Source organism: Mya arenaria, chromosome 9 (genome assembly GCF_026914265.1).
Source record: "Mya arenaria isolate MELC-2E11 chromosome 9, ASM2691426v1".
Classification (NCBI taxonomy): Eukaryota; Metazoa; Mollusca; class Bivalvia; order Myida; family Myidae; genus Mya; species Mya arenaria.
The window spans coordinates 31,256,215-31,281,002 of record NC_069130.1 but is presented as its reverse complement, the minus strand read 5'-3'; the positions used below and the strand labels follow the sequence as shown (position 1 = coordinate 31,281,002).

The window sequence follows — 24,788 nt, the reverse complement described above, 5'->3', positions numbered from 1 at the left end:
TTACATACACATGGACAGTATAAAAAAAACATCAGTAAAACCAGAAAATAAAACCTTTTATAAGTAAAATGACTGTTTTAATTTTCTCAATTCTTCGTTTTTATCCACTTGTTTTCTTTGATCGATTTGTATAAAATGGCCTGTAATTAAAGTGGCCTGTTTCTTATGGGCATTGAAGCTATGGAGGCCGACATGATATTCTTTTTCAAGGCACGGACCTATAAATCATAGGTTCGGGGTAAAGGAGGGTTCTTTAAAGGGAAATATCTTTATTCCACCACCTACTCTAATATAAAGACTGGTGCCACATTTGCAGATTTGTTTGATACTGCTTCATTTATGTTGTCCCGCAATTTAATCCACAGTGTCTTTTTTAGATATGTTCTCTGTTAAATATTGAGACAGATTTGCATGTGATACAATCAAAACCTTTTCATTAATAACTGAACCTATGTTTGCAATTAATAAGCATTTCTTGACATACACTGTATGATAAATTTGGTAACTTTTTAATTTTTTTAATTTTTCGCCTTGCACTCGCCTCTGATTTGCCTTAAATTTAAGAAAAAGTATTTTTATTTTTATTTCGCTCGCTCGCTCCTACTTTTTTTTGGCAAAATCCGTAGAACAAATGATCAATTTGTTGTGGCCTTAAAGGTCACTGTGACCTTGACCTTGGACCTGATGAGCCCTAAAATCAATAGGGGTCATCTACTGGTCAGGCCCAACGTTCATGTCAAGTTTGATGACCATACATCCAGGAATTGTTGAGTTATCAGTCGGACAAGCTTTGGTCTACCGACAGACCGACAGATCAACCTATCGACTGAGATGTGCAAAGCAATATACCCCTCATCTTCGAAGGGGGGCATAAAAAGTCAAAGGGCATTAAAGAAATTATAAAGAGAAGATCTACAATAATAATAATATAATAATAAAATGCGAAACTTATGCACAGCTATCATTTATTTTCGTCTGCAATTCAATGTCAACATGGCATCCCCGTCAACAAAAACATCAAATCCAGCGTTATATAGAAATGCCCCAGTATCCTATTCTTCTAAAATCTGGAAATATTTCGGATTTGATGTAAAGGATGACAAAAAAATGAAAACTATACATAAATGAAGCTTTTGTTATATATATTTTAATTATTCATTTACTTTAAAATATGTATTGCTTTATAACCAAGTGAATCGTGAATCTATTCGTGGATTGCAAGTCAAAGATCGTGATTTGAATCGGATCGCCTTTTGTCTGGCAATACACAACATCTAGATGACAGATTTAACCTTTGTTTATTGATTACTAATTAATACAGTATTGCAATTAAGTATTTATGTGCTGTGTACAATTGTTATTTCAATATATTTTATCATTTATGAACGTGGGTGGTAGAAATTAAAAGCCATTTTCACAATTCAATAAAATTTGTCAAAACAAGTATGGCGGCTGCCAATTTGGACAAATATGGCCGCTGCTGATTTTTAACAATTCTTCAATGCATCCTATACATATATACTTATTCTCTAAGTGGTATGAACAATTTTCCTAAAATATTTTCACATATTTTTTTGCCTGCACCCTATATACGATAGCATCCTATACACAATGATTAACGGTATACATTTTTTTTCAATTTCAAACTTCTTAAGGATGTTTGGGCCATAAAAAAAATCGAGTAGTTTTCAAGGAATGGTCTATTTAAAAAACCTGTGTGAACCATGTCCCTTCACAGGCATATTCAGGGCTCGAATTTAGCACTTCGCATGCTCGCAAAAATTGGAAAATGCGAGTTGATTTTAAAGACACTTTTTGAAGTAGAGTTATCCCATTGTATAAAGTTATATGATATCAATTTATATGTGATTACCATCACAGTTATAATGATCTTTAGACCCCCCCCCCTACACTTACTATTAAACCAGAAATCATACAAACATAAAATGCAAAGACAGCACACAGACACCATTCAAATGCAATTTTCTTGGATTCTTCAGTTCGTGACAGGATGTACCTCTGTGAATAAAGAGTCTGTGAAGTATCACAAGGATTCACACAGTCACCAGAGGTCCACTGATGCTAAAGCTGCACAAGAGAAAATCAAAACTAAAGCCCCCACTCCAATTGTAAAGGGTTTGATGAAGTTAGATGAATGTACCCTTGAAAAAATGCAAAAGTTGTTTAGAACAGCTTATTATATATATTAGGGATGCATGAGAATGGCAAAATTGATATTCGAATATTCGGTAATTCTTTCGATCGAATATTCGATTACCGAAATACATATTTTGGAAGATGTAGCAAACTGCTATTATCATTCGCTTAAAATTAATAGCTGGGGCAATTTGACCCTATTTGTCGTAGCGGCGAACCCCGATTTTCCCCAAATAAGCCTTTGAAATTCGCAATTTTCAGGAAGAAAAACTCAATACATTATAAACAGACAAACAACAAAATCAAATAATTTCAATTCCGCTGCGTTTATATGTGTAAACAATGTGAAATTAGATGGATTCCTATTCAAATAATGTTTTGAGTCAACGGATGGTCTTTCCGTAGGACAAGCAGCCTCGATCTGAGATTGACCTCTAAAATGACTAAATATAACTATGGAAAACCCAAACCAACTCGGGAACTAGTAAAATACTAAAACAAAAACATATCTGGATTTGACTCATTCAGTGTTCAACAATAAAGGAAATATTTCCTAAAACGCTATACTATACAGTTAGACTTCAAAGCACGAACATTGTACCGAAACATGGAAAACAATTTAAAGCACATAGATGTAACAACATTAATGTAGCACATGGGATCTATATCATCAAGGCGATTTGAGCTACGTTGCAAAGCTTAATTTGTAGCAAAGACAAAACATTGGTGTTAAAGCCGTTTCCTAGTCAGTTATTGTAAAAGAAGGGGAACTTTTTACAGTACCCGACGATATGTCCCTAAATGACATATGACACGTGTTTAGTGTATTGTCATCACATTCACACCTCTGGCATTAGGAGCCGGTCGTTGTAAAAACAAAACAAACAAAATTTATGAACAACAACAGTGTTGTAGGTAAAAGGTTTTTTTTATTCTCTTTATTGAGAATTAGTTTCATTACTCTTTTTTTCCGAATATTCGAATACCGATTTTGACATTCAAATACCAAAAGTTTGATCGAATATTCGAATATTCGAAAATTCGATTGCATCCCTAATATATATTGCTGCCAATGCCAAGCCTTTCACTGACTAAATTGAAAACAAAGTTTCTTTAGGTGATACCTACCTGAATGATAAGGCTTGTGTTGAGTTTATTTCTCAGATAGCAGGTTGTATGTTTGACAACAAGAAAACTTTGGAAAATAACTCTCCATTCCTCAGTATATATATACTGTGATGGTTCAACTGACAATTGAACATCTGAGAAAAAAGCCATAATGGTTAGAGTTCTTGATGACTTTCAACCAAAGATTTGCTACCTAAAGCTTGTAGAACCTCCAAATACAAAGGCTGATGGTATTGTAGTTGCCATTGACGCTGCATTTGATGAGTTTGAAATGCCTGATTACAAAAACAAGACTGTAGGTTTTTGTTCTGATGGTGCATCAGTCATGATGGGTAAGAAACAGGGTGTTATTCAAAAGATTAAGGATCAGGGCCAGGCTCCATGGATTTTAGCCATGTGGTGTCTAGCACATAGGCTGGAATTAGCTCTGATAGACTGTTTCAAAGGGGAGTATCTTGAAACCGTGGTTGATGTACTGACAAGTGTCTTTTACTTTTAAAAAGGTTCTGCTAAGAGGATAAAGGAAGCCGGTGAAATTGCGGACATTATGGAAACCCAGTTCACAAAACCAGAAAAATGCAATGGCACAAGGTGGGTGGACCACAATTTGAGGGCTATCTCAAAACTAATAAAAAACTGGAAAGTTCTTGTCATGCATATGATGAGTTATAGTGAAGATGCTACCAACGGAGCTGAGTAAAGCGCAAAGTCAAAGGGCATTCTGAAAAAGGTCATGCAGTACAAATTTGTCTGGTACATTCATTTTATGAAATATTTATTAAATGAAATATCCACAGTGTTCGACACTAACGGGGTCCCGGGATCCCGAGGACACCAATTTCTCGGGAGGGACACCTAAACTTCGAAGTCCGGTATTCCGTGGGGACACTTAAATTTCTGACCAATAAAGGCTAAATATAAATAAATAAGTAGCATTTCATTAATTTATTACCTAAATTCGGGTCCCCTTAAATTTCTTGACAGTGCATGTCAAAATGATACTATAGTTATTATTATCGGACACACCAAAGCGAAAGTATAGCTGACTGTTTGACTATAGTTACGTCATGAATCTATAAATAAACTGGTCATTTCACATGGCGCATGCAGGTTAACGCTTCCGTTTTGTTGTTTACATTTTCAACAAGGTCAGAGGTGACAGAGATTTATTATCGGTAAAATACTTACGTGGAATTGTTTTGCTGATGTGTCAGAACCACCCAAAAAAGATGCCAACACTGGTGATACCTTTATGGTACGACCTTCGAGTATTTACAGTAACATTTACGACACAAAAGACCGGCATCATACATTCAGCATTGGTTGTTAATTGGCATTCAACTTATCAGTATTCTTTGTTAATTTTAAAAACATATATTTTAATGCTATGATCAAATCATAATAGAAACAAGAGATGTTTGTCAAACATTATGCCCCCTGAGCGCCAAGTTGCCAGAAATATTTGGACAATTGAATGAAATATGCATGGACTGAAATGACAGCTGATTTGTCATTGGATGCATATGAGGCAGGTCATCTACTGGTCATACCTAATCTTCATGTCAAGTTTGATGACCATAGGTCCGGGAATTGTTGAGTTATCACTCGGACAAGCTTTGGTCTTCCAACAGACCGACCGACATGTGCAAAGCAATTATATAACCCCTCTGCTTCGAAGGGGGGCATAATTAAACTAGATGTTCACTGAAAACTGATACTTCAACTCATGCATTTAGTGACATATAAATTTCTACTGTCTACTATATAAGAAAATAAAATATGGACAATCAGAAAACCTTTTTTCAGCTTACAGTCACACTGACCTTGACCTTTGACCCACTGACCTCAAAATCAATAGGGTTCATCTGCTGGTCATGACCAATAAGCCTACCTAGTATGAGGTCCCTGGGTCAAAGCGTTCTCAAGTTATTGATCGGAAACCGTTTTTCATGTTAAGGTCACACTGACCTTGACCTTTGACCTCAAAATCAATAGGGTTCATCTGCTGGTCATGACCAATACACCTACCAAGTATGAGGTTCCTGGGTCAAAGCGTTCTCAAGTTATTGATCGGAAACCGTTTTTCATGTAAAGGTCACACTGACCTTGACCTTTGACCCACTGACCTCAAAATCAATAGGGTTCATCTGCTGGTCATGACCAATAAGCCTACCTAGTATGAGGTCCCTGGGTCAAAGCGTTCTCAAGTTATTGATCGGAAACCGTTTTTCATGTTAAGGTCACACTGACCTTGACCTTTGACCCACTGACCTCAAAATCAATAGGGTTCATCTGCTGGTCATGACCAATACACCTACCAAGTATGAGGTTCCTGGGTCAAAGCGTTCTCAAGTTATTGATCGGAAACCGTTTTTCATGTAAAGGTCACACTGACCTTGACCTTTGACCCACTGACCTCAAAATCAATAGGGTTCATCTGCTGGTGATGACCAATACACATACCAAGTATGAGGTCCCTCGGTCAAAGCGTTCTCAAGTTATTGATCGGAAACCATTTGGTATTCCGACCGACCGACCGACAGACAGACAGACCGACCGACCGACCGACATGTGCAAAACAATATACCCCACTTTTTTCAAAAGGGGGCATAATAAAATTAGCCAAGTTTTATTCATTATTTACAGTCAATTTATAAAATTTTATGATTTTATGGCGCGAAAATTAACATACACAATTTTTGGTCGTCTGCTCTTCCAGTATGAACTACAGCTGTTGGGCAGTCTGATTGATTTATCAGCAGCTCTACTAATATAAATGCGTATTTTCCGAAAATCTAAAAATAGTAACAATATCAAGTTTTTGTTTACATTGTATCCATCTTTATTTTTGACTGAAAAATCTTTGTTTTTGACTGAAAAATCTTTGTTTTTGACTGAAAACAAAAGGGACTTTAGACATTCAACCGCTTTTGAACCCAATCTACCAACATAGAGACCCAAATATACCTCTCTCCCATTGCCAGAGGTTCACATGTCTGACAATATATAGTGCTACTAAACTTGTCATTACATGCTGCTGAAAACATGAATAATATGGTGTATACTTGAATTACAAATTGAAAGGTAAAAGACACTGTATTTGTATGTTGAATTTAATATTAAAACAGGCTCAACAGTGAAAAAATGTAAAAAGTGGAAGGGACTCCTAATTTCAGGAAGGGACACCTGATTTCAAATGTTGGTGTCCCTTCGGGATCCCTTGGAAAAATGGTTAGTGTCGACCCCTGATCCAATATATCACTTCAGTTTCAATGAGAAGATGTAACTTTATCAAGTGCTACAACAAAACTGCAAAGTGCAAACAAATATTTAAGACACCTGACTGATAACTATGGAGATTGTATGACAGAATTTAGAGAAACTCTAAATGGAAATGAGTACTTCGGTGAAACTTTGTTGAAAGTTTTTGACAGAGAAATCCTAGCAGGAGAGAGTAGGAGAATCGTACAATCAGTCAGACTGTATTCAAAGGAGGCTTGACAATGTTGAAGCAGATCCCCATATTTCTAAGCTGTCATGTGTTTGATCCGAAAAATTGGCCAAGCGATGAAGAGAGGCAAGCTTTGATTTTGTATGGAGATGGTGATTTGCAGGCATTATATGATCACTTTGAAACACCTTTGATTAATGCAGGATGTGATCTTAATTCTGCAAAAAGTGAATGGAAGGACCTGAAACTGTATGTATCCAGAAATCAGCACTTTAGAGGTAAAAATCCCTTGAATGTTTGGCAGAGGGTTTAAGCCAGGAGGATATCGAAAGGGGAGAGTACAAAACATTTTGCTGATCATTCACTTTTCTGTGATGAAAAGCATTAAGGATGACTGGAGGTGCTCTCTAAGTACTGAGCAAATGGATCAGTTGATGAAAATAAACATTAATGACAATGGTAACTTCAATCCCCAACAGGCAGTGAACAGATGGTGGAGCAGTGGGCAACGTTGCCGGAGGCCGGATGTATTGCCCTATGGGCAGAGAGAGTAATATTGGACTGTCAGTGTTACATATTATTATATATTGATATCATATAATGTACAGTTACATGGTTATTCATTAAAACAATAAAACTGTGTTAAATCAGTGCTTTCCATACAATATACCTTAAAGACTTAAAAAATGTGAGAGAGTTTCCGGTTTTGCGAGTTGAAAATTTAAGCACTCGCAAAAATTTGCAAGTACAATACACTAAGTAAAAAAGCTTTTAGTACAAAAGAAGTTAAGCTATTAATTTGGTCATTTCTTACAGGAGTGTCACCTTGCTACTGTTGCTGGGTATTTGTGAAACTGTTTGATTTTAAATATGACTTTTAACAAATGAAGGGACATTACATATCATACTTATTTCTCACGGCAATGATCAGGTGATACTAGCAAAGCTTGTAAGAAATGAGAGAAGTACCACTGAGCTGCATCCTGTTCTTGACCAGATCTAGGGGCTGGACAAACAATGTTGCAGCCATCCTGAAACACAAAAATCAATGTTAAATATTTTCCAATGATAAACAGCACTGAAAAATGCACTTTGTTTTAACCATCCTTAATAAGTTAATAAAAATAAATTTTTATTTTAGTTAACTCTATTTAAAACATTTTGTATGGCTCTGTTCACTTCAAATATGAAAACGATTTCAATCTCCCATTCAATATTACCAGTTATTGTAGCATTCCATTCATTTTTTTATTGTAACATGAAAGAATTATGATTAAATGTTCATATTTCTATTATACAGTTTTGTGAGATCCTCTGAATGAGCCTTAACTTACAAGAAAATATCTGGAAGCAATGAATGCTCCTTGTACACACGTTTTATGAAAATCTTCAGCCTTCATTGTGAGGTTCAGTTTCAACTGTTTGTTTTATTTTTAGTAAAAGAGACCTTGGCCTTGCACATTTACTTTTTGACATATATCTCACAGGCATAAAATAACTGCAATTATTATTATATTGTACTTTCTATCCAGGTTCCAGGTGGATTTTGAACTTGTCCCTTTAATTTGTATCAGGGAAAGTGAACTTAAACTGATAACCTGAATGATAAATATTATGACAATCTTTCTGAGCTGACATTAAAAGCTACTTCAAATTCAACATTTAATCAAATAAAAGCAAAAATTTTCATCTTTCAAAGCATTTATGGTTTGTAAAGAGATCATGACTTGTAAACCATGGAAACTGTTGTAGTTTTTTACAAAAAACACCAACTGTGTTTTCCGTCCCATTTTGTCTTTATTCGTTAACATTTTTTTTTTTACTTTTTGATAACATTTTTTATGGCAAGTTATGGCAATTTTTTTAAGACCACTCATGTTTTATAAACCTGAACTGGTGGTCAAATATTTCCAATTTTCATTTAGAAGATTAACTCGCCATTTCAATCCCACTTTTATTTTGGTTATGAGTGCGGCAGCATATTTTAAATTAAATGAAAGTTAATTTATTACGCCTTATATTGGTGTACCATTTGTAAAAATGCCATATTTATTGATAGTCATTAATCAGTATCCAAATTGATCATTCCGTATCGTTGTATATCATAAATCATTTTGGGCAAATTAATCCAATATATTTTTTAATTTCCTGATTATTAATATTTACGCCGTATATACACATTTTGTGACGTCAAGATGTTCTATTTTCATCAGGGGTCATCTCATTAATCCAGGGATTTTCTATTTTCATCAGGGGGTCATCTCATTAATCCAGGGATTTTCTATTTTCATCAGGGGGTCATCTCATTAATCCAGGGATTTTCTATTTTCATCAGGGGGTCATCTCATTAATCCAGGGATTTTCTATTTTCATCAGGCGGTCATCTCATTAATCCAGGGATTTTCTATTTTCATCAGGGGGTCATCTCATTAATCCAGGGATTTTCTATTTTCATCAGGGGGTCATCTCATTAATCCAGGAATTAATGTAAAACATTAGTGAAAGTATTTATTTAAAAATTTCTGTTAACTATTTAACATCAAGAACACAGCAAATTATCGTAAATTAGCATGTTTATAAGACAGAATTATTAGTGACTGTTCATATTAACAAATACTTGTGGACCCGTCAGTAATGCTTTTTTGCGAAATTCACAATAAAGAAACTAAATGTTAATCATCAAACACTAGAATAAAATCAAAACAACTTTAGAATGCTTGCAGAAATATGCAGGAAATGCACTCAATCGTCACTTTACTACACACGACACGGAAATACTGGAAATATTTTTCCCATGTTTTAAACATGTGACTGGCTTAGTTAAACGGTCCACAAATTTCTAAACGCTACGGCTGAAAAACAACACAATGCCGTTTATGTGTGTATTAGTAAACATGGGAGCCTTATCATGAACTGACGACAGCATATTTAGACTGACTAATGATTTACAGCTTGGTTTTTCCTCTCTTTAATCCAGAATTCCAGCTTGTGTTCACCATTGTGGCCATTTGTGACAGAATCGCAAATTTGGCAAATTTATGGTGACAAGGATTTTTTTCAAAATATTTACTTAAAACAACATAAGCAGTGCTCATGCGGCCTGCATAATAATCAATTCAGTCACTGCAATAAATCAAGCACGACTGCTGTTTTGACAACAAATATCCTATAATTGGGGCATGCAGTCACAGTGCAGAGTTAATTACTTCGGAATTAATGCTTTTCACAGATTAACTAGGACATCTTTTAATTAATATGGCTCAAAGTGGCAAAAGTGTGACAATTGTCCCCATCTTTTAGCCATATCAAATGCTACTGATCTGCAAAGTGAAGAAATGAATCTCTAATGGTTTCAGTAATTGCCTGAGGAAAAGGTTGTCAGTTGATAGGTTAGATAAATTGATGAGGATTTTCCTTGAACACTAGAAAGGTAGATAACTTTCCCATTTGATAAGCAGGGTTTCTGCCAGGATTTTCGGCAGGCTTGTCAGAATTCACTAATGGGGAGGATGAAGGTCCTGTCAACATTAGTCATTCTCAAATGCCAACCAGGCTTCATTTTTAATGATGATTAGCCTCAACCAGATAAACATCATTTAAAAAGATGCCTGGACGGCATTGATTTTAGAATGATTACTGTTAACATGTTCTACTTGTGGCATTAGTGACAAGATTTGGCATTAGTGACAAATTTATACTAACATCTATTTCATGTTTTTTGGTAAGTAAATGATCCAAGTTTTTTTGTGTGTTTTTTTTGAGATCTCGAGGACCCCTTTTATTTGCCCCATAATAGTGACCACGGGGTCAGGGCCATCCCCATCGGCCCTTACAACATTCAAAAACAGTAATATTTCATACAGAGTGCATGCAGTAATCAAGTTACAAAATAATAGTTTTGACAAAAATGTTTAGATATTTAGAATGGCAGTACCTGTATAATGTTGCATGGTTATCGACGTCTATATATTGCATATGTTTAATATATCTGAGTTTGAAATATTTTTACCTTCAAAAGCAAAAGTGGTAAAAGCATAGCAGCAGATACAATGCACCTTAAAAGTGCCTTTTTAATGATTGAGATCATTATAAAAATTTATATTGTACTCATATGATTTTTTCTTTTATCCGAAAATAAGATATTATTTTACCCTCAAAAGCAAAATGAGTAAAATAAAGCAACGAATGTTTATCAGCAATACATAAATATATAACAGCTAAAGCTTAATAGTATAGCTGGTAAACACTAATATAAATTCACATATGACTGTAGTCCTTAAGGTGTCTGACTAAGTGTCATATATTTTAAACAAGAGGGACATGATGGCCCTAAATCGCTCACCTGAGTAAAAGAGTTTAACCTTTGTTATCAATATAGCTTGTTTCTCAAAGAATATTGAACAAGAGCTGTCACAGTATGTGACAAATGCCCTCGAATGTGACATTGACCTATGAACAAGTACATGAAAAGTTGATCTTGCCTTTACATGTCAAACACATATGGCAAGTTATCATAAATTGCCTCTGAAATCACCCATACTTGACAGCCTACATTCTTATGTCCTCATATTCAGCATTCCATTGTGAATAAACACTTAGTGTATCTTTCACTTTAGAGGTAGGGACATGGGTCTTGCACACGACATGTCATCTTGGTATGTTGAATACATGTGGCTCGTCATTTTAAAATCTGTCCATACAAGAGAAAGTTACAGCCCGGACACGACAGCCTATACTCCATGTACTTATATGCAGCATACCTTTGTGAATAAACACTAAGTGTGACCTTCAGCTTAGAGGTAAGGACACGGATCTTGCACGTGACTTGTCGTCTTGGTATGTTAAACACATGTGACAAGTCATTTTAAAATCTGTCCATACAAGAGAAAGTTATAGCCCGGACACAACAATCTATACTCTTTGTCCTTATATTTGCAGCATTCCATTGTGAATAACACTTAGTGTGACCTTGACCTTTGAGGTAGGGACACAGGTCTTCCACGTGACACGTCGTCTTTGTATGTGGAAAACATGTGGCAAAATCTGTCCATACAAGGGAAAGTTACAGAGCCGGACGGATGGACGGACGGATGGACGGTGTGATTTTAATATGCCCACCTTCGGGGGCATAAAAAAGAACAATAATTACCTCAGAAGTGACTATGCTGAAGACTTAATAAAATTTAAAATCTTGTTACTAAAAATAGAAAGTAGTGGAATCTCCAACAAAAAGGGAGACCATATAGCAAGACTTGCTGTCTTTGCTTCAAGAGTAAACTTTACATCTATCAGATTTTAACAAAATGTATTTATAATGAACTTGTTACCCATGGGGTGAGGCCAATTTTTTTCCAGGGGCATAATTTGAATAAACATGGTAGATAACTTATCGACAATGTTACACATCAAATATTTAAGCACTAGGCTTCATAGTATTTGCCAAAAAAAGTTCTGTAATTTTTCCTTTAGGTTGCAATGGCAACCAGAGTTCTGCATGGAATTTTTTTCTTTGAACAATTTTGAAAAAGCACCAACCAAGGATAATTTCTATGAAGTTTCATCAAAATTGTCGAAGCGGTTAAGGAGACGAAGATGATTATATCCAATTGTTGACGCTGAACGATGGACGACGGACGGCAAACGACAGATGACAGACGCCGGACATAGACCGATCACAATAGCTCACCTTGAGCACTTTGTGCTCAGGTGAGCTAAAAAGAGCCAAAAGGAGACATCAAACAATAAAGTACTCTTTAACTATTTCTACTGACCGGTTATTGTCAGACCATTTTAACTGACCTATAGTAGCTATTTTAATGTCCAGTAACATTAGCTTAATGTCTGTGTATTTCTGCTCATAATTTATACAGTTTCTACTTTTCCACATACCCCACTTTGTTTCTAACAGTAAAGTGTTTATTATTTTGCATTTCGTTGGAAAAATAAAGAGCCCAAGCAACTGGCTGTTGATAGTTGATTTGTTATTTTTATTTCTAATGTGTTAAAGGCTATATTTTCAACAATCGGAATTATTTCCTGCCAAAAGTTTCGCGCGTGCTTACATTTCCAGAACAGATGAGTTAAGTTTTCTTGTTCTCTATTGCAGATTTTACATAGTCCGTCTGAATAATTCATTTTGCTTAGTTTTTGCTGAAATTGTTCATGTTCAGTACTCCAGATATGTTTTCGAGATTTATTAATTTACTCTTTGTGAAGGATGAAAAAAATAACGGATTATTGCGAAAGGTTATTAAATGATTTCCGAACATGCGGCCTGCATGTATTCATGTTTGAGTCATTATTTGTCAATAAGGCCACTCCTTTTTTATTTTTTGGTTTACAAGAATTTTTGGAAAAAATGTCCACCGGGTGGTCGAAAAAAAAAAAAAAAAAAGGGAAAAAAGTCACAAAACATACTCTTAAAGGGTGAAAATCAGAGAACAACATAAAAACGTTGAAAATTAATATCATTTACTTGACATTTAATTTTTTTAAACTGCTATTAATGCAATTTTTAATACACTTAAAGTTTCAAAGTTCTTATTAAACACACAGTTTAAATCTTACATACTGTGCATATAGTAAAACATCAATGGAATTGACTATACATGTTTACATGTATCAACTACACTTTTTATCAAAGAAACATTGAATATCACTCAGGAAGACATTTGTTTAGCATATGGGTATGCTAAATCAAAAGTGAATGCAGAACACTTACAAACTGACACATATTAAATTGAAAAATAAGGGAAGGCGAATTTTACGCATTAAAAAAACAAAAATATTGCACTGAATTAAAACAATACATTACATTTTATTAACATTGTTTCAGTTATTTTAATATTGGAAAATGTCAACAAAGTGAAATAATTACCAATTTTATAAATAAGGAAGTAACATTTTATGAAGACATTTGAGCTTTAACATTGTGGAAACAATTCCTGAAAAACTAAGAACCAAACTAGACGTAGATTTGAGTTTTAATAACCTCTACCATGCGAGGCTTAGTTGTGTGTAACCAGATGGATGCTAAGTCCGAATATTTTTGGACCGGGATATTTACTATGGGATGCTCTCCAAATCCATTTCAAATTCAAATCTTGCAGCAAATTACCACATCAGTACATAAAAATCACATAGCAAATTAATAAATCTAGCATGTGACTAAACTTTATGTACCAATGATAGTAACAGAGGAATCCATAATTATGTATCGGATATTTTCATCTTCTCCCAACTCCGCCATTTTGGCATCTATACTTCGTGCTTGTTTATTTTTCATTTTAAAGAGTATTCCTTGGTTACAACAACAAATCTCATTTATAATGAAATATCAAGTTCATTACCAATTGAAAAAATCGACTTATTCAAAATAGTTTTCCGTGTTATTTTATCTAAATATTTTGCACACAACTCCTGGCATTAGTAAATGTCATTGACACATGTATGTGTTCAACTCTTTCATTGTTTTTACTATACTTTTAACCAAAACATGAATAAACATGTAATCTAGAATAAACACAAGCTTTACATTGACTCAATGCCAAGTATTTCCAAACCATTTTGTGATTTAAAATCCATAAACACCACAGACCAAACTTGTGAAACTAGGTCACCGATGTCAACTTAGAAATTTTACTTTCGATTTCACCACTCACACTTAGTGCACTGTTATTTGGGTCCTTCTGAGCTATTGGGTAATATTTTTTGACAACACCTGAATAAATAGAATTGAGTAAATCCTGTAATGCATAGGTTCTAGTTATGGCAGATTTATTCACCATTTATAAATGGTACGTTAGAAGATAGTTCAGAATGCATAATATATACAAATTAAGTTTTTTTATGAGCTACATTGAAAGTTACGGACGTTACTCAACATGCTTTGACATTGGTTTGACATAAAAATAAAGTGCTAAATTGGAGATGAATGTTAATTTACAACAAGTTGGATGCACAGTGTACATGCCCATAGTGATCATTTCTCAAACATTGTAATGTAAAAAAGAATAAAACATTAAATTGTAAGTGTTACGGACGTTACCCAAATTTTTGGACTTTACATTTGTTTCTACATATCAGATTTGACTTCTAAACTTATATTAGCTTTGTAATCTCTTCATTACAACGTAGACTATAATGTATGTACTTTGTAAATGTTTATTTGAAGGTAGGAAACAATTCTGGACAAAATAATGTTCGGATGTTACTGTTGACAGTTTGACCAAAATTCTGTTTGGACGTTACTATTGACATAGGGCATTGGATTAAAGCACCATATTATATTAAAAACCAACAAATTACATGCCCTATGGGTAAGAGGTACCTAAAATGCATGAGAGAGAGAGAGAGAGAGAGAGAGAGAGAGAGAGGAGAGAGAGAGAGAGAGAGAGAGACACCTGACGACGGTACTACTGACCTTTATATGAACCCGGTTGGAAACATGTTATGACAATTATCAAGGTCACATGTTCTCTTGGGTGGACACAAAATAAAAGCTTCATAACTTTATTATTTTTCCCTCACCGTTTAAATATATTCTTTTGGTGGGCGAATTGGTGTGCCGCAACTTTATATATATAAAAACACTTCTTGAGTTCGGCATTGGAGAAGTTTGGTAATCTATAGCTCTAGGCTAACAAGTATTTCTCCCTAATAGTCGATTTGCCAGATAGAGATTATTGTGCAACTTTATCTTTGATGACATCATTTTCATTGTTACACATCATTGCTCACCCCGGACAAGTTGCACAGTGATCTCTATCTGGCAAATCGACTATTACCCTCTAGGATGGACCCTGCACACGGACCTGGCCCCAACGTTATAAACGATACTGAAGTATTCCCATAACTTTATTTGTTTAACTGAAATCGCCTAAATTATAATAGAAAAAATACCACAACAAATGATTGGTTCTCCCCTGTGATAAAGTCCAAGTCTAATTTAACTTAAAAATCTGAACACGGTTTGAACTCTTCTGGATGTCAAGAACAGGGTTCTCCCATACATGTGATAAAGTCAAAGTCTAATTTAACTTAAAAATCTGAACACGGTTTGAACTCTTCTGGATGTCAAGAACAGGGTACTCCCCTGTGATAAAGTCAAAGTCTAATTTAACTTAAAAATCTGAACACGGTTTGAACTCTTCTGGATGTCAAGAACAGGGTTCTCCCCTGTGATAAAGTCAAAGTCTAATTTAACTTAAAAATCTGAACATGGTTTGAACTCTTCTGGATGTCAAGAACAGGGTTATCAAGGTGGCGAGTAACTGATGAATGATGCTCCCAGCTGACATCTTCAACTGTTGGCCATTTAAATCCACCTCTGGCAGCTTCCATGTAACGAAACAACACTTCATCCTCCTGGACATCAATAACCTGAAGTCAGATGAAGACATTGGATGAATAATTAGTCAGATTGACACATTCAATCATTACAAATCAGTAATATAGTGTACTTAATGCTCATTTTTATCATCATCATCATTATCTATAGATGTAAAAGTAATAAAAGGCACTAGAGTGCAGGGGCTGTATTCACAAAGCTATTTAGGAAAGACATTGGACATAAGTGAAAATTTCAAATGCAGATTTCTAATTCATTTTCAGATATACTTCAATGAAACTTGTCATAAAAAGTTTCATTGAAGTCGTATAGTTAGTAATAGAGAAGTCTGCATTTGAAATTTTGACTTAAGTTTAAGATTTTGTGTGAATACAGCTCCTGCACATGTCTTTTAGTACTGTTACAGCAGTTGTAGCATTCTGGTGTTTGTTGACAACAATATAAAATAGCTGAATGGAAGAAGGCAGTCATTCATCATCAACTTCTGATTTCATCATCATCATCAATTGTAAAGCAACACTCATATCATGAGTGTTGCACCTGCATGCCTTTATTGGACATTATACCAATCATCATCATCATCATCATCATCATCATCATCATCATCATCATCATCATCATTATCATCAGCATCAGAAAAGCAACAAATGGTATTCAACTAAGGGTGATGCACCTGTCTGTTAGTATTGTAACAGCATTTGTAGCATTCTGGTTTGTTTGTTGACATCATCATACTATTGCTGAATGAAAAAGGCAATCACCATGATATCATCATCACCATGAATAGGTAGATCATCATCATCATCATCATCATGGATTGTTAGAGCTAAGTATAACTACATATATCCCTTTATTTACTATAAAAGGTATGTTACATGTACATCATACGACTATGTCTGGATTTAGGTGTTTTATACAATAAATTCATCTTATACAATAAATTCATCTTATGATTGGAAAAGAGTTTTGGTGGGTTAAAACAAAATTTACTTCAGAATGGAGTTGATAGGCAGGAAAAACACTGGACATTGTAGGTCATATAGGGCCGATGAGTATGATTATCATGAAAATCAACATGAATGACATCCTGTCCAATGAAGCGGTGTTCGGAAACTAATAGAGCCCGCCCTCCTGCCGGATCGAACAAGGGACCTACCGCTTCCTATCAATATTTGTGAATCCAAGAATAAATGGAAAGTTCTGTAACATAACAATGTTTCAAACACAAACATATAATGTGAACAATAACTATTAACAAGAACAAAATAAAGAATTCGTTCAAAGCAAGAGACAACTTTGTTTTAAGTGTATACCTCTGCTACAAACAGTTTTCTGTTTTTACTGAATGGCAAGGCAACTTCCACGAATCCACCCAAGTTGAAATTCAACCTGTATATATATATAATTATTTATAATATGGACAGACTGAGACAATTGAATGAGACAATATGAGACAGCGTTTTTCGACGTCATGTCAACACGGATCAGTCGTCAATAAGCTTACGACACTAATATCATGTCAAATTTAACGTCCGTACACAAATGTTGTTATTTATGTGAATTCTGTTTTATTCAACTTAAATGTTTCATGTGCAATCATATTTCTTAAATAAACATACGTATTATTCATTCATACAAGTTTTAGCACAAGATTGTTTATAGATATAATCAAAATCTATTTGGACGTTATGTAGAACACATTGACATACAGTTTAGGTGTAGAAGTAACGTCCATACATGAAAACAGTTTTATTCCTCTATAATATTACTTCGGATCTGGTTTGTCTCATTTACTTGATCATCAAATCAAATGTAACACATCTTGCAAGTAATGAAACAATATTCTATCAGATACATTCGGAATGTAGATCTGTATGTACAGATGTTATGGGTTGACGTAACAAAAAAACAAAAAGTCATTGTCCAAAATAACGTCTGTGATATTCAAGTGTTTCATGTACTTCAACGACATTCTCTCAATACACTGTCTGTACAGATACATTATGTGAAACATGAAGTGTTTTTTACCAATAAGATGGTGATTGTAAACTATAATACAATGCAAGAATGATAATATAGTATGTGGACGTTACGTTGGCAGTGTAGACTCAATGCATAGCGTTGTCCACGTGTAACGGGAAAACCAAAATAATGGTCCAAACGTAACGAGCATGCTCAATACAGACGATAACTATCGGGAGGCCCCCAGTATGCCGAGTGAAAACATCGAAAATCCAACACATTGTCATTTGTCATGTATAAGGAGGTTAATAAATCACCCCAATACATGAATACAGTAGAAACACAATATGACAATCATTTTCGGTTTGTACTATGCCCGTTATGTGCTTAAGAACATGATGGACCGACACCAACTTACCTCATTTGCATCCATGCTAATTTTCGTTGTGTACACCGGGGCCCACAATTGATGACGTAGTACACAACACTGCGTTTCCGAAGTATAACATGTTTATAAAATTACGTAGTTTTGTATTTAATGATAAATAACCGGACGTTATAGGTTGGACCGACACATTAAACTTTGTGAATAAAAGTTTATAGTGGCGTTTCTGATCATCAGATTCAGGTGCAACACATAAATATTGCGAAACCAGTGTTTCTTCTTGTAAAAGACCGCTCACATCACACAACATTATATGCATGGACGTATCGAGATTCCAATGTTTTCATGCAAAAATATGGACCGACATAGTAACGTCCTAATGCACTTGTTTATCGGGACAGAAATACAAGAAAACAAACTGATTTAATCAAACTATTTGCGTATTTATATACATACTTTATTGTTGTATTGTTTGTTTCTAATTGCCGTAATTATGAAGCAATATTTACTTTTTTTTACAGTTTGCATGATAGCACTCGAAAATGTCACAAATAACGTCCCCAAAATCGTCGTTTTTTAACAAATATTTAAAGTTTAAAAATTATTCCTAATAAACAGGACATTTTAGTTATCGTTTTCTATATCCTTGATATAAGTTTTGAAAACACAAATGTTATTTATTTATATTCCAAGTATAATTGCAATTTTACAAGCATTTTTATAAAAAAAAAAAAATATTACTCAATAGCTCAGAAGGACCCATTTGATATTTAACCATAACATGTTATAAAATGTTTTTCTCACACATAATTTATAGATATTTGTGTCTACTTATTCGATGGCAGCCGCTGACAGTGACACTTTTATTTTTTATCTATAAACAACAATATTTTCATGACCTAGGTTGGCGGGGAAAAACTACAATCACGTGACAGTTATTGTTTGTGTCGGCTGTTTAATTTACCAATGTTTATTGCTATTGTTATTTTAACAACTCCTGCATATTTTAATTAATTATTTCATACAAAGAATGACTGCTATCATCAATTCCGCCATTGCCACCGGCGCTGCCATAACAGCTGACTGGCTCACATGCTATTAATATAAATTGGCAAATACGGCTACAGAACAACAAACCAGTCGAGATTTACTGCATTCGTACTCTTATCTGTTCATTTTTCTATTGTTTGGCACCAAAATCAATACGGTCGGGAAAATAATTTTGAAAAAAAAAGTGAAATTCATTTTTTATTTTTTTTGTACTTTTCGGAAAATTAGATCCGCCAATTTTGTAAACCAATTTATATTAAAGTAGTGGCCTAAGGGGACAAAATCACACCAGTCACTAATAGCCTTTATATAGAAGGGATTATTTCCGAGTGACAATCTCCAAGTTTATTTGAAAAAAAAACAAAAAAAAAAACATCCAAACTTCAATACATGTATCTCACTATATCAAAAAAATATTTACAGTCTGAAATATGATTTCCGCCAAACTAATTATTTTCAAGCAGTATTTTGTAAAGTATTGCTTGACAAGTGAGATCACTGCAACAGAAAACACTGTAACAATGCGAGATTATCCAAAGTCGGTCAACGGTGTCGAGGTTAATATTCACCCGACAATATTTTTAACCAAAAAGCCTGATGATTTCATCACCAGTCGGGCTATCTTAAATAATTTTTCATATCCTGGGTCATTTTTTCCACTGCCATGGGCGATAGAGCTACGGTTTATGTCGCACACTGGAACATCGGGATCATTTCAGGCGCTCATTACAGCAGTAGAATTGGTCGAAAAGACCTGTGCATGGCGAAATTTTGGCGATTGTGTGTATATTTTTAATCCGATTCCTGCTACAACTTGGAATAACCGGTATGATTGTTGTGTCATTTCGATGTAAAAATGATTCTTTTTGTGCAGAACTCATTGATATGCTAAGGATTGGTATATTAGCTATAGAATTCATGTCTGAACTGGACATTTTCCCGTTTAATGACGAAGTGTGTTTGGGAAGTTTCTTCTCTTGTCAATTATATACAGTAACCCTACTGTAGTGGATTTTTAGATCTTATAGTGTTGAAATATTGTCAACAAATTATGTTTAATTGTTGTATTGTGACCCGTGATGTGATAAGCAGCCCATAAAATGTTCTATTTTTTTCATTTTCAGGATCGAAGACTGATTTTACCCAACCGAGGCCACAGGCAACTATTTAAAATAAACTAGGGGCAGCTGTTGGGATCTGCATCATACATCCACGGACCTATCACCCATGGATTGGCAACTATCGTATTGTGTTAATGCGATTAGCTCAAACTCACGCGTGCAGCGCGATTTCATTCCGAGATCTTACTGTGTGGTCATTTTTGAGACATCCGACATCGGCCGAATATATACATGTAGGAAAACTAATTAAAATGTAATCAAATGCGCGGTACTTTCATTTCAGTTGATAATAGTCCAATGGAATAAATTATTAATTAAAATTAGTGTTTTAAAATCGGACTCCATTTGCTATCGATAATCAAATCGAATCAGACCAAGTATTTCAATTTACTATCGTACAATAATCGAAAGTTCATAGTATTATTTAGGAATAGCATTCTTTATACATAGAATGGTTTAACCTGGAATCAGTATGTGTGATGCTTTAGTCATGCTTTTTGCAACAGTAAGTAAATATCCATTTTTTTCTGTCTTTAAAAACTTACCGAAAAAATCATTACAACAAAACACATACTTAATAAATGCACATAAATTGCAAAATGATTCAAGTAAGTTACCATAGCATTTTATCCATGTAAAAGCATATTAAATATTTGTTAACCAACTTAACATTCAATAACCTGTTATATTGAAGATTTCATTAAAATATCTCAATGTAATAAAACTTTCACAAAAAAAGTAAATTAGTTAAAACAACAAACGATAAAAAAGGTTTCTAAAACAGAATGAATCATATGTGGTTATATGAAATATATAAACAATTAAAACAATTTGTAATTTTGGAAAAGTTTGTAAATTTTTTAAGCAAAAGTGTTTACATCCCCCTTGTTAAATTGAACTCAACGAGTATTTGCCGAAAATAAATTGACATTAACTCTACTTTTACCGCATAACAAATAAAAACAACGTAGTTACCGGAAGTAACATAAGCGACATCGATTTTGGACAACCATTATCGATTGTCGCAGGGTTCCCGCTGGCGATCGCCATTGTCGCCATTTGCGACAAAATCGCAAAAGTGGCGACAACTTTTCAAATTTGGCGAATTTATGGCGACAACGATTTTTTTCTAAAATATTTTCTTAAAATGACGTAAGTGGTGACCATGCGGCCTGCATGATAATCGATTCTGTCACTGTCATAAATCAAGCGCATCTGCTGGTGCGACAACAAAAATTAATCCGATAATTAAAGCAAGCAGTCACGGCCCAGTCAACACCTCGCTAATTATTGCAGAATTTTATTGCTTTCACGGATAAACAATGACATCCTTTAACTGTTATGTCTCTTATTAGCAAACAATTTTAATATTTAGCTCAACAGCCTTGTTGTTGCGTAATTATCGTGTTAGTTATAAATATGCAAATCGTAGAATTTTATGTTGTCGGAAAGTCACTTGATATGCAAATTTCGTAATGACGTTTACGCGCTAAAAATAGACTTGCTTTCGGTTTTGTCGCAATTTGTAATTGCTATAAATGCAGCATTCTAAGAGTTCAAAAAGTGTCAAAAAGATTAACAGAAATCAAATAAATAGGATTAAACCCCATTTGATAAGGCTTCTAATATGTTGGCTGGAGTAAAGAGTAGGTAGACAAATTTCTATTAGGAAAGTTATGGCCCTAGTTTGACAATGTATATTTCTTTGAGTTTCCATTTATTCTAAATTTATCTCATAATTTCACAAATGTATTCTTTTATTGTATGCAGGCATTAGACTGAAATCAACATATTGATGTTTATGTCACATTTTTTGCAATATTTTTTTATTTATATACTAGTCCATATACAATGAATTTTGTCAACAGAATAACAATTTGCTATCAATATCTTGTGCTTCATGTACAACAAAATGTTATGATTTGCACGACAATGTGCTAATTAAATGCAATTTAAGGCTCTTAAAATGCTTAAACCCCATGAGCTTCAGGGGGCTTCGCCCCCTTGGCCCCCACAAGGGCGCTGCCCTGGACCCGTAAGCAGGGGGCTTCGCCCCCTTGGCCCCCACAAGGGCGCTGCCCTGGACCCGTAAGGAGGCCTATCGCGGCCCCCTTAACCCCCAGCGAAAAAAGTGGCGACAACTTTTTAGAACCCAGGGGGAACCCTGTTGTCGCCGACATAGAATTGTCAACAACGATTTATCGATTGCACTCGATAATTGTTTCATCACTAATTAAAACTAAATCTGTAATGAACAAGGCATAACTGTGAGGTTGATTATAGGTATTTCCGTTTGAAGACGAACTGGCTTTAAAAGGACGACTATTTGATCTCTAAATAATGATCGATACATCAAATATCCTAATTAAATATTATTTTAATCAGGTTCATATTAGGTCCTGATTAATACTTCCATAATTAGAGAAAATACAATAACGACAAACTACTAACATATTATATGCGACATGTTGATCAGTGTTAAAAAATAATTATCGGCAGAAATAACCGAAGATCGCTGTTAATCACCGATAGGAGATTCGGCGGAATTTTCAGATATTTGCCGAGCGCTCGCTAAGGATTGTGGGTAAATTATTATTTCACCGATATCAGGCAGTTGCCAATCCATGGTTTATAGGTCCGTGATACATCCAAGTCTCTGTCAGAAATTTTAGTGTCCCGGTGGATACCAGACTTTGAAGTTCAGGTGTCCCTTCTAAACTTGGGTGTCCTCGGGATCCCGAGACCCCGTTAGTGTCGAACACTGCACATCATACATACATGCATGGTGTAAAAGTTTTACTCTGATAACTTGAGTGGGTGGAGTAATCTTATTCTTACTCTTACCCGAGACGAAGGTTAAATCTTGATGGTAAAAAACTGAAATAAAAAAAATTGCAACGAAAGTCAGTAGCCCTACCATGATATATAATGCAAGTTATGTGTAACAAAAAGTGAATGAAAATGCCAACCCAGCTGTTCCACCGAACAAGAATTTAATCGATTTTGGAATTTGTGCCGGTGGATTTCCATTCTTAGTGGGGGACGCCATCTTGAATTATCGCCCGACCTAGACCTACGTAAAGGGGTATGACTAACATACGAAAATAGGCTATTTTCGCGAAATATGGTCATTTTTCGCGTAAATATCATTTTTGACTAAAACACGGAAATAACTTAGGCGTGTAGGACACCCGCTGTTCAGAGCCTGGGCAATTCTATAAAAATTACCGAAACGCTGTCACTCGACATCGAATCTGAGAATTAAATGAAAGAAAAAGAAATATGCCAATATGTGGTAACCTTCATATATGGTTATAAACCCTTTAAAGATAACCACAATAGAAATACTAAATATCTAAGTTTGTTCTGCTGTTTTTACAACTTCATCTATGCAGCTATGCCAAAATATGCGTGTCACTCAAAGGGGGTACTTTGACTCCGGAACAAATAATACAATTAATTGTCGCATTTATAAATGCATTTATTTTTCTTCTATATACCATTGTAATGTTTAAATCATTAAAATAAAAATGCGTATACAACCCAAAGAACCAATACATTTTAAGAAAATTATGAACTTGTGTTGTAACTAAAAAAACTGTCATTACCGCAACAGACCAATATTTTTAAATGAAAATTCATGATAGGCAGCATTTCACATGTTTTGCCTACGTCATCAATACATGTGATTGGCGCGAAAAGTTTTGGCGCGGGGTGAAGTTTAAATGAAATGGCCGAACAGTTCCAGATCGTCGGTAAGTTTACATTTTTGCAACCGTATGTTTTTAAAGCATCATTACCGAACGTCATATTACAAATGCAAAATGGCCTTTACTATATATTAAGCTTTTTGTATTGAAATCATGTGAGTTAATCATCATATTCAACAATGTTTACAGTGCACACTCTAGTTCATGTAGACGCTTTATGAAAAATATTATTAAAACATCATTACCGAAACGTTCATTACCACAACGTATAAAATAATATTACATTCTCGTTCGCGCTCTCGTAGTGTTAACATCTTGTCGTGTCGTGTTTAAATTGCTTCGTGTGTTTGTGTGTTTGAATTTAACCGGACATATTTCATTTAGCTTAAACGTACCTTAGTACCTTAGTTTGGATTAAAGGATTAATAATATTGTCTATTATTGGTAAAGTTATGTGAATTAGTAAATAAATATA

General features: G+C 34.6%; 1 protein-coding gene and 1 long non-coding RNA gene across 2 annotated transcripts in view; both read right to left on the bottom strand.

The window, feature by feature from the left end:
* The window catches only part of LOC128202703 (mitochondrial 2-oxoglutarate/malate carrier protein-like), a 136,409-nt gene extending 112,723 nt beyond the window's left edge, over positions 1-23,686 (bottom strand). The window contains exons 1-2 of the mRNA XM_052903772.1: positions 23,573-23,686; positions 7,706-7,767 (exon numbers count right to left, since the gene is read on the bottom strand). Coding sequence (XP_052759732.1) covers positions 7,706-7,767; positions 23,573-23,652 — 142 coding nt within the window. The 5' untranslated portion in view covers positions 23,653-23,686. The remainder of the gene's footprint in view (positions 1-7,705; positions 7,768-23,572) is intronic.
* Positions 13,427-17,165, bottom strand: LOC128202706 (uncharacterized). Its single transcript, XR_008255794.1, has 3 exons — positions 17,076-17,165; positions 16,759-16,825; positions 13,427-16,117 (listed from the first exon to the last, which is right to left on the bottom strand). It is a non-coding gene; the product is annotated as an uncharacterized LOC128202706 (long non-coding RNA).
* Positions 23,687-24,788: the final 1,102 nt, after the last annotated feature.